Source organism: Primulina eburnea, chromosome 4 (genome assembly GCF_022965805.1).
Source record: "Primulina eburnea isolate SZY01 chromosome 4, ASM2296580v1, whole genome shotgun sequence".
NCBI lineage: Eukaryota > Viridiplantae > Streptophyta > Magnoliopsida > Lamiales > Gesneriaceae > Primulina > Primulina eburnea.
Window position 1 is genome coordinate 38694974 of NC_133104.1, and position 12220 is coordinate 38707193.

The 12220-nt window shown below is 34.0% G+C and overlaps 1 protein-coding gene across 1 annotated transcript; it reads right to left on the reverse strand.

Annotated features, from left to right (window-relative positions):
- Positions 1–9739: 9739 nt before the first annotated feature.
- LOC140830281 (uncharacterized) lies at positions 9740–10231 on the reverse strand. Its single transcript, XM_073193563.1, has one exon. The coding sequence runs from the start codon at positions 10229–10231 to the stop codon at positions 9740–9742; it is 492 nt and encodes a 163-aa protein (XP_073049664.1).
- Between the last annotated feature and the right edge of the window lie 1989 nt (positions 10232–12220).

The following is a 12220-nucleotide window of genomic DNA, read 5'->3' on the forward strand; positions in this document are numbered from 1 at the left end:
TTCAAATCGAGCCCTTGATTTGCACCCCTCTACGTCGGAGCCTCTTCACCAATCATTCTTACACTTCCATAAAATGTAACACAAATAAAATGGTAAAGAAAGTAGCGGTCTATTTAAGTATGTGAAGGGAAATATGTTTTCTTTATTTAATTGATATAATTTCTTATCTTAAATAATTTCCCTAATATTATCTTTTCTTTGTTGATTTGATTGAGTATAATATTTAATTGTGGTTTTGCCTTTCTAGATAATTATGTTAAAATTTTATTGTGATATAATATCATGTGGAATATTTTGTTTTACTTTTCTAGATATTATCTTTGTGATAAATATCTTCTAGATATTATATTTATGATAATGATTTAATGAGATATGATATCAATATTTGAAAAGAGTTTATTTCTAATTAGACTCTCACTTTCCTTGTGAAATAGGTTTCCTTGAGAGTGAGTCTCATGTGAGACCGTCTCACGGATCATAATCTGTGAGACGGGTCAAATATACCCATATTCACAATAAAAATTAATACTCTTAGCATAAAAAGTAATACTCTTTTATGGGTGACCCAAATAAGAGATCCGTCTCACAAATAATACCCGTGAGACCGTCTCACATAAGTTTTTGCCTTTCCTTGAAGAATAAAAGTCTACATCTATAAATAAGAGAAAAAAGACGTTGTTGAAGCTCTCTCTCACTCTCTCTTCTCTTTCTTGTGCACAAGCCTTCTCGATTATTCATACACGCACTTTGGAGAGAGCTCTTGGATTGAGGATTCACGCATACTTTTAAGAGAGAGCTTTTTCGATTTATATGGTTTTCACTCTTCGCTTGGAGGTTTTCATGAATGCATAACTTATGCACTTTTGCACGTTCAGAATTTCAGATAAAACTTTATTCAAGAGACGTTGCTGTTTTGAAGAGTGCTGGTTTACGTGTTGCCCTGAATGCTGCCAACATCTATAGACAACATCTGTAACGATGTTGGCTGAAGATCGTGTTTAGCTGCTCGTGTTTTTAGGGATCTCGTTTTTGCTTTCTTATTCATGTTTTAATATTGTTGGTTGTTTTTAGAAAGCTTTATTTTCTCAAAGTGTTGAGGAAATTGATTTTTGTAAAAATCACTAGTGATAGGTTTGTGTAAACGATTTGGTTTTTCTAGTGATTAATTTTTGCCATAAGGCACCGCACAAGTATTTATACTTGTGCATATTTAATCTTGTACATCTATTTATTTAAAGTGAATTTGTGTTATTAATTTTCCGCTGCATGTAGATGTTGTCCGAGATGTTGTAACATCTGGCACAACATTTAATTCTGATAAAACACGAATTTACTATTTTATATCATATTCTGATATTTTCATTATTTTCGATATCTGTCGGACGAAATAAACCTAACAAGTGGTATCAGAGCCAACTCTTGATATACTAAGTGTTGATTCTGGTTTTTGTTTTGTTTGACAGAAATATTTAATGGACATTACGTTTGCAAGTGCAGCACTTCGACCACCAGTCCTTGATGGTACTAATTACAGCTTATGGAAGGTCAAGATACGATACTACATAAAATCCCTAGATGAACGGGCATGGCAGCGCGTTATCAACGGATGGTATCCACCAGTCGCAACAGACCAAGAGGGGGACAATCGACCAAAGCCTGAAAATAACTGGACTGCTGACGAAGTGCAAAATTCAAACCATAACTCAAAGGCTTTGAACGCTATATTCACATCGGTTGATATGAACATGTTCAGTTTAATCACAAACTGTACTTCGGCTAAAAGTGCATGAGATATCCTTCAATGCCATTGTGAAGGGTCAGAGAGTGTGAGACGAACCAGATTAAGGATGCTTACCTCCAAATTCGAAATGATGAGGATGGAGGAATCTGAAAGCATACTTGAGTATGATCGACGTCTACGAGAGATTGCTAATGAGGCATTCAGTGCTGGAGAATCTATCTCCAGTGAGCGTCTAGTAAGCAAAATCCTCCGTTCTCTGCCTGAAAGATTCAATATAAAAATCTGTGCAATAGATGAAGCTAAGGACACGTCTAAGATGTCAGTGGAAGATCTTATCAGCTCACTACGCACGTTTGAGATGAATCTGGATATGCAAAGAAAGGACAAAGGAAAGACAATTGCACTTCAAACTTCTAATGAGTCCTACAATGAGCTTCTACAGATATCTCAGGAAGTCAATGATTCTGATCTCTGCGAGGATTCTATCTCTTTCATCACAAAGAAATTTGGGGATTACTTGAAAAGAATCCGGGAAAAGAAAAAAGATGTACAACCTTCTAAATATTCTAGTCTTCCTGAAAAGCCACAAAGGTTTCCTGCAAAGTTACCAATTCAAACTAGGAACGAAGGCAAGGGACAATTCAAATCAAGGAAGTCTGATTCGGTGCAGTGTAGAGAATGCCAAGGATTCGGCCACTACGCCAACGAGTGTGCAAACAAATTACGCAAGAACAAAGGTTATAATGCATCCCTGAGCGATGAAGAATCTGATCTTGAGGAGAAGTACACGGATGAAGACAATCAAACCTCCCTGACTGCACTACTGACAGAAACCCGCTGGCTACAAGTGAATCCCTCAGGTGTTGCCCTAGGTGTTGCTACACCTGGCTACAACATTTGTGAAAAATCAGTCTGTTTCAACTCTACAGTTTCTGGAAACTTGAATGAAGATGATCTGGAGGCTGATGGTGAAGAACTTACTCTTGAAAGTGTCCAGGAGCTTTATGAAGAACTGTTTGAAGATTGGACCAAAAGAAACAAGCTCAATGCGAATCTGGTAAAAGAAAATGCCGAACTAAAATCGGTGGTAAAAGAAAATGCTGATCTAAAAGCAGTGGTTGCTAAACTCGAGGTAATTTTGAGCAAAAAGGATTTGGAACTTGGAAAGACCAGAGAAGATCTTCAAAAAGCAACTGAAACCTTGTCCAAATTTAGCACAAGCTCATCCAAGCTCGAATCCATTCTTCTGATGGGAAGAGATGACAAGAAAGGCTTAGGGTTCAAGGACAGTGTGTATGAAACAGGTGAATCTTCCAAACCTACTGTCTTTGTGAAAGGAAAAACTGGAACGTATACACCATCACACACTACATCTTCAACCAAAAGCTCTCCACTGAAAAGACAAACCGCTGCACCTATCCCTAAGAAAAGAAAACGCAGGTATGTATGTCATTATTGTTTTAAGCCTGGTCATATCAGGCCATACTGCTTTAAACTCAGGGATGATCGCATGAATCAAAAGTCAAGCCAGATGCTGCCCTGAATGTTGTCCAACACTCTTCGCAACACCTCTTATCATCGACCTACAGTAAGACAAATTTGGGTCCCAAAGGTAAAAACTCACTGCAAAGTTGTCTACACTTCATTAAAAACTAACACTGCAGGTCATTGGTAATTTGATAGTGGTAGCTCACGCCACATGACGGGCTCTAAAGAACATCTAATCGAGTATGTTGAACAAAAGTGTGGTAGAGTGACCTATGGAGGGGGAGCAAAAGGAAGAATTGTAGGAAAGGGTACACTGAATGTTGAAGGACTTCCAAAGCTCCACAATGTGATTCATGTCGAAGGATTAAATTCAAATTTGATAAGCATAAGCCAATTGTGTGATGATAATTTGCATGTCAAGTTTGATAAACATACTTGTGAAGTTTTTGATGAAACTAACTTGTGCATTATGACAGGTACAAGGTCTTCGGACAATTTCTACCAAATATGTGAAGAGCTTTCATGCAAACATGCAGAAGTTAGTGAACTCGACTTATGGCATCAAAAACTTGGACATGCTAGTTTCAAAACCATGAAGAATTTGAGTAAGTACGATGTTGTACGAGGTATGTCTAACCTATCATTTAATACACCGTATGTTTGTGGAGACTGTCAAAAGGGTAAGCAAACTCGCGTGTCACATCACATGTTGCCCCACTTTGGGACAACATGTTGCCTCGAGTTACTACATATAGATCTTATGGGTCCCATGGAAGTTGAAAGTTTCGGAGGTAAGAAATATTCCTTTGTGTGTGTAGATGACTTTTCACAATTTTCTTGGATAATTTTTATTAGGGAAAAGTCAGACACTTTCGATGTGTTTAAAAAATTGATCACAAGGATTACAAACTTTCATAATTTGAAGGTGAGAAAGATAAGGACTGACCATGGTAAGGAATTCGAAAACACTTCATTCTCATCTTTTTGTGACAAAAAAGGTATTTCATATGAATTTTCTGCACCAAAGACACCACAACAAAATAGGATAGCCGAACGTAAGAATATAACACTTCAAGAAATGGCAAGGGTGATGTTGACTTCAAAGTGTATTTCAAAGTATTTTTGGGCAGAAGCCCTTAACACCGCTTGCCACATTTCAAATAGAGTGTATTTGAGAAGTGGTTCGACTATGACATCGTATGAGATAATTATGGGAAAGAAGCCTAACCTTAAATATTTTCATGTTTTTGGTTGTGTGTGCTATGTTTTGAATGACATGAATAAACTTGCAAAATTTGATTCAAAGAGTGATAAGTGTTTGTTTTTGGGATATACAACTAATAGTCGAGCTTACCGCATGTTTAATTTACGAACTAGGACTATTATGGAATCCATTAATGTTGTTTTTGATGACTGTGCAGATTTGAAAAAGAAAACAACTGAAGATAATGTGGAAGACCTACTGGAAATTCCAATCATACTGGAAAATACAGATGTTGCCTCAGATGTTGCAACATCTGACACAACACTTGACACTGACGTCACTGAAGCTGAGGACGGAACGAATAACGATGATGGACAGAATATTCCAAGTAAAATTCAGAAAAATCATCCATCATCTCAAATAATTGGAAGTATGCATGAAGGTGTCCAAACTCGAAAGAAAGAAAAAGTGGATTATCGAAAGATGGCTGGACTTATTTGCATGAGCTCCTTATACTCACAGATTGAGTGAATATCTACTGGTAATTGGCTTCAAACGAGGTGAGGTAGACAAAACTCTTTTTATTCAAAAATCTAAAGGTGAGATTCTTATTTGTCAAGTCTATGTTGATGATATAATCTTTGGTTCCTTATCTCAAAAGCATGCTGATAATTTTGTTTCTTTCTGTGTCACTTTCAACTGCTGAATCCAAATATGTGGCATCAGGAAGTGGTTGCACTCATCTTTTGTTGATGAATCAAATGATTGAATACTATGGACTTTCAAGTGAAACTTTAGTTGTATACTGTGATAATTCTAGTGCAATAAACATTTCAAAAAACCCAGTACAACACTCTCGAACCAAACACATTGACATTCGACATCACTTCATTCGAGATTTAGTAGAAAAAAGATTGATTCGGATGGAATTTGTTGATACAAATAACCAATTGGCTGACATATTCACAAATGGATTAGAATTTGAGAGATTCTCCAACCTTAGGAAATCTCTCAACATGTGTTATGTCTGATCATTCATAGAAGTTGTCTCAGATGTTACAACATCTCGGACAACACCTAACATGCATGTGCATTTCTAGGACTTAGACATACTGCATTTGCATTCATACTGTTATATGATGTGTTATCACAATGTTGCAACATTCCGGTGCACTTACAATTTCTTGTTCAATTTAATCTTTAACACACTTGGACATGATTGATGATCTGTTTGAATCACAAAGTAGTTGAGGGATGATCATGCACTTCATGACATTGACTCATACGAAAAGTGACTTGAAAAGATTAAAAATAAATAAATAAATAAAATCAATTATACATATTGCTCTGTATCAGAAGAAAAGATGGGAAAAAGCTACCTAAAAGAGTCCAATGAAGACTGTGCTTTTAGTGTGGGAGCTACCTCTTCTGAATTTAATACAGAAGGCAAAAATAGAAGAAAATGGAAAAAGCTACCTAGAGGAGTCCTAAAGAAGACCGTTCCTCTAGTGTGGGAGCTACCACTTCTATGATCAAAAAGTTGATAAGTCTCTAAGTGTGCAAAAAAATCGAAATATATTTTGAAATTGGACGTGTTGTCAGAAGATGTTGCCAACATTTGTGACAACATTTCATTTGTGAACATATCTCATATTTGTTTTCATGTTTCTATTTCTGTTACATTCTGTTATTAGACATAAATAGGTCATGCATAAACATAACATTGTGAATATTGTTGGTCAAGAGTGCATGCGTATTTCAATTGAGAAAATTCGATGAAAATCCGGATTTTGCTAGAACTCCAATATTTGTGATTTTGATGGTTCAGTGGTGTTAATTCGATGTGGGTTGCAATTCTGGAATTTTTTTTGAAATGATTTTTGACGCAATTATCTCAGTAATTTTTTTATAGTGATTACGAGCTAAAACTGATCTTGTCTCCTATGAGAACTTAGTTTCTGACTATCATCTGGCTATGGAGGTGGATGTCCATTCTGGACAAAAAGGGGGAGAAGATGTAACTCAAACTCAAGGGACTGTGAATTGAAAGGATCACATGATACCATCTATCTGATACCTTTGCTTGATTTCGTTTTTAATGTTTTGCCTCTGCTTTGTTAAGGTTATGTTTCCCTGATGTGTTTCTGTTTTAATGAATGTTAATGATTTTTGCAGGTGTTGTCTCAGGTGTTGCTAACACAACGAACAACACCCATACTAACTTGATTTTATTCAGGGGGAGAAAAATTCTCATATTGAGGGGGAATTAACTGGAGCTTAACTGAGAAATTGAGTTTGATTTGATTTTGTCCAGAAAGGCAAAAAGGGGGAGATTGAAGGGAAATAAGTTTTCTTTATTTAATTGATATAATTTCTTATCTTAAATAATTTCCCTAATATTATCTTTTCTTTGTTGATTTGATTGAGTATAATATTTAATTGTGGTTTTGCCTTTCTAGATAATTATGTTAAAATTTTATTGTGATATAATATCATGTGGAATATTTTGTTTTACTTTTCTAGATATTATCTTTGTGATAAATATCTTCTAGATATTATATTTATGATAATGATTTAATGAGATATGATATCAATATTTGAAAAGAGTTTATTTCTAATTAGACTCTCACTTTCCTTGTGAAATAGGTTTCCTTGAAGAATAAAAGTCTACATCTATAAATAAGAGAAAAAAGACGTTGTTGAAGCTCTCTCTCACTCTCTCTTCTCTTTCTTGTGCACAAGCCTTCTCGATTATTCATACACGCACTTTGGAGAGAGCTCTTGGATTGAGGATTCACGCATACTTTTAAGAGAGAGCTTTTTCGATTTATATGGTTTTCACTCTTCGCTTGGAGGTTTTCATGAATGCATAACTTATGCACTTTTGCACGTTCAGAATTTCAGATAAAACTTTATTCAAGAGACGTTGCTGTTTTGAAGAGTGCTGGTTTACGTGTTGCCCTGAATGCTGCCAACATCTACAGACAACATCTGTAACGATATTGGCTGAAGATCGTGTTTAGCTGCTCGTGTTTTTAGGGATCTCGTTTTTGCTTTCTTATTCATGTTTTAATATTGTTGGTTGTTTTTAGAAAGCTTTATTTTCTCAAAGTGTTGAGGAAATTGATTTTTGTAAAAATCACTAGTGATAGGTTTGTGTAAACGATTTGGTTTTTCTAGTGATTAATTTTTGCCATAAGGCACCGCACAAGTATTTATACTTGTGCATATTTAATCTTGTACATCTATTTATTTAAAGTGAATTTGTGTTATTAATTATCTGCTGCATGTAGGTGTTGTCCGAGATGTTGTAACATCTGGCACAAGATTTAATTCTGATAAAACACGAATTTACTATTTTACATCATATTCTGATATTTTCATTATTTTCGATATCTGTCGGACGAAATAAATCTAACAGTATGTTTTGTCAATAAATTATATTATAAAAACGCCTTTAGTTAGAAGTTATGTTAAGTCATTTATGTTTAATAATATGTCTTTAATATTTCTTTAATATCTTTGCGTCCCAAGAAAACTCAACATCGCAATATTTTATACTTTCGGAGAACATTTTCATACAGGACTTAAACCAACTTATTCGAAATCTCCATTGACCAAGGCATCAAGTGCCATCAATCCACGACACCAGAAACCTTTTTCATCGTACAAAAAATCGTCTCTCTTAAGTTCAAGTCGTTCACAAGTTTTTTTAATCCAACCAAAATAAATTTTTACTTGTATTCCAAATAATGGTTCTGGGATACATGCCTTGTGTTTGGTCAAAAAATGAAATTATAAGCATCTACGTTTGACTCAAATTTTACAAGTTAAAAATCATTATCTTTCGGTTTATCATCTCATCATACGAATCAAATGTTGCAGAGATAGATATGGCCAAAATTTCAAAATTTTAGGGAGAGACGTATTTTTTCGTGTATGTATAAACAAACTATATAACATATAAAATACAATTGAATGAATATAGATACACGTTTAATTTCGCAGAAAGTTCTGAAATTATCTTAAAACTCAGAATTAATATTTGACTGCGTCACTGACTGAGGTTGATCTTAATTCTTATGGTACGGAGAAGCATTCAAAATTTTCGTGCTCATAGAGTTCATAGATATTACATTATTGTTTCCAAAAAAAATCACTTTAATGTACTTTTCCTATACATAATTACTTTTCCCTATTATAACCCAAATATTTCAATTATTAAGCACAGGGATGATTATGCTGCTGGAAATGATATAAATTTCCCGTTGATCAATATTATATGCAATCTATTATTTATTTTATAATCTTTATACACTAAATTTGCTAGAATTTTGAGTTATTTGTTATATATCCATAAATATTATCATTTTTTAATATATAATAATACTTCAATGTGAAAAGATACCCATAAAATTTGGGCAGAAGTATTTAAATAGAAAACCCCCGTGAGCATATGTGGATCAATTGGCTCCATGTACGAGTTGGGCTAAGTTACAATAAGTGAGCAATTAATGAAAACACCAAATGCTGAGCCAAAAATGCATAATTTAATAAAAGATGTGTCCACCTTGACAAAGATGGAATTCCATTGTATTTGTAATTACTACATTTTCTTGCTAAAGACATCCAACCAAATCTTAAAACCCATATTCTCCCAACAATTTTGGCCAAAAATACCAATTTTGAATATGATCATTTATGATATGACAAAATTAAAATTCATAAAAACCAAACATTCTATTCATTAACTTTGAGGAAAAACTTGTGTGATACGATCTCACGGGTCGTATTTTGTGAGACGGTCTCTTATTTGAGTCATCCATGAAAAAATATTACTTTTTATACTAAAAGTATTACTTTTTATTTTGATATCAGTAGGGTTGACTCGTCTCACAGATAAATATTCGTGAAACCGTCTCACAAAAGACTTACTCTAAACTTTATGGATCATCATGATGAGTCAGATGAATTTCAAAATTAATTGAGAGATTGCTACATTTTTTGACATTAAGACATCGATTGCAATTTGCACAGGTTTCTTCCAATTCTAAGTTTACGTTCTCTGATGAAATCATTGCATTTCAAAGCCCATACAAGAATTGCCATAGTTTTTTTATAGTAACATTATATAATCAAGAAAAGGTAACCAAAATTATATTTAAGTTGATACGAGTCCTTTAATGTACATATAGCTGATTCAAATATACGTAAAGAGGATATTTCCACAGTGTTTTTGGGAGAAGATTATTGGACTGGGGATGGATTATACTTAATTGTGATCGGTCGATCGATCGGTCGATCAATCACATACAATAGATACCTACAGAATTAGTAACAGCAGCAGCGGTACTGAATCTATCGGACTTACTTCTTCTGACCAAAGAGTTGATTTCAGGCGAGAACCCTTCACGCTCTGGAACTTCTGGGATCGTGGAAAGTGCGCCAGACTTGTCGTGAATCATATAAAACCCTTCATTCGGAATGAATTCTGGGGTAAGCGGGTCGATTTCGCTGTTATTGATCTTGCTGCTGTGATTGGATTTGAAAACTGACCGCATAAGTCTGTGGACGGAGCGCATGAATTTAGACGTGGGTTGTTTCTTTTTCGTCGGCGGAGGAGGTAGGCGGTGGCCCTCGGTTAAGTGGGGCATGGAGAGAGTTCTGGAAGCTATGGCGGAACTGAGCTGCTTCTCCAATGCTTTCAACTCGAACGAATCGTAGAGAGAGCTGCCACAGTCCCACACCAAATTCTTCGACGCTTGTTGATCTTGCTTTGCTTTCGCAATTTCCTCCATTTTTCCTCCGTTTTTCCAAGGATTGAGGAGGTTTTGATCAGTTGGGAAGACGGGATTGAAGCTCGTGTTGTACTGGTGAAGTTTTTAATTATGGTGGGTGCGTGTCTATGGTGTGAGACGAGACTGCAATGTTTCACAAACAATAAAATCACGTATTGGATTTTTTTTTTCCATACTTAATATTATACTGAAAAATTAATGTAAAAATATTTAGGCAAAAACTTGTGTGAGACGGTCTCACGAGTCGTATTTTGTGAGACAGATCTTTTATTTGGTCATTCCATGAAAAATTATTACTTTTTATTGTGAATATTAGTAAGGTTGATCCGTCTCACAAATAAAGATTCCTTAGACCGTCTCACAAGAGACCTACTCAAATATTAACAATTTTTAGCAACACTTTAAGTATGTTTTAATATAAGACAAAAAGCTTGTGTGAGACGGTCTCACGAGTCGTATTTTGTTAGACATGTCTTTATTTGGATCATCTATGAAAAATTATTATTTTTTATACTAAGAGTATTACTTTTATTGTGAAATCGGTAGAGTTGACTCGTCTCACAGATAAAGATCCGCGAGACCGTCTCGCAAGATACCTAATCTTAATATAATATATTCAATTGATTATCTTAATTTAAAATAAAAAAGTAAATTTTTTGTAAGATAATCTCAAATATCTATATTTATAAAACGAGTAGATCTGATTCATACATAAAATCGATTGGATGAAATGTCTATATCATATAATTAAATCTAATATAATTTGTGTAATAAAAGTACGAGAGACCACCATATTGTAATAATATATAAAGAAAATTATTATTATAAATATAGTGTAAACTCAATATGTTCAAACTTGTGGTTTTTGTAATTTGATTTCAGACCAGTAAAATTTAATATTTTTTGACTTGTTTATAAATAGCTAGTGATGTGTGAAATGTGTCCAGTTGGTTGAATTTTCTTATGGCTAAGTTTCACCGAGTAAACTTCGCATTAATGAGGTGCGATGTTCAGTACATGGCGTGGAGGAACTTTAACAGTAACGCGCATATTTAATGTGTGTGTGAATATATATAATTATAATATTATTATTTTATAAAAATCAATATTTATATTACATTTTGTGTAGATAAAATGTATATCAAATTTATTTATAAATAAAATGCAAGTAATAAGAAATGAAATGTAAATATCAACTCTTTAATTTTATATGTTTAATGAAAAGTAAGTAAATTGTAGTTACATTAAAAAATACGTTCAATTTCACTTTTTTTTTACCACTAAATTAAAATTATATTTGAATGTCAGCAAACCATTTCAAAATTAATACATTTATTTTTATTTTAAAATAAATTTTGCATTATCCAAACAAAATGTGAAATTAAGAAATACAAAAACTCATATGAAATGATTTTATGGGTTAATTTTATCAGATACATATTCTATCTGAATCACTCATTAAAAATTATTATTTTTTGATGCTCACGGAAAATTTAGGGTCTGATTTCCGCCCTCAGCCTGAAATCACGAATAAGACCGTTAGAAGGGGGCCGGGAGGATATCCTGGCGTAGTTCCTACGACGCTCAAGTCAAAAATTGAGAAATAAGTGAACAGTCTATCTGAATCACTCATTAAAAATTATTATTTTCTGATGCTCACCGAAAATTTACAGTCTGATTCCAGAAAGTGTCACTTGTCCAGACGCAGCTTTCGAAATTGTACTCAACCTGAAATCACGAATAAGACCGTTAGAAGAGGACCGGGAGGATATCCTGGCATAATCCTTCTGACGCTCAAGTCAAAAATTGAGAATAAATGAAGAACAGTACCTGAGTTATATCATATATGAGATATGGTATTATTTTCATGACAAAAAAATTATATTTTATTATAAATATAAATATAATTAACGTGTATCACAAATAAAAATTTATGAGTACATGCAAATAATTGCACGATTTTGAGCCCAATTAATGCACTACTTGGTC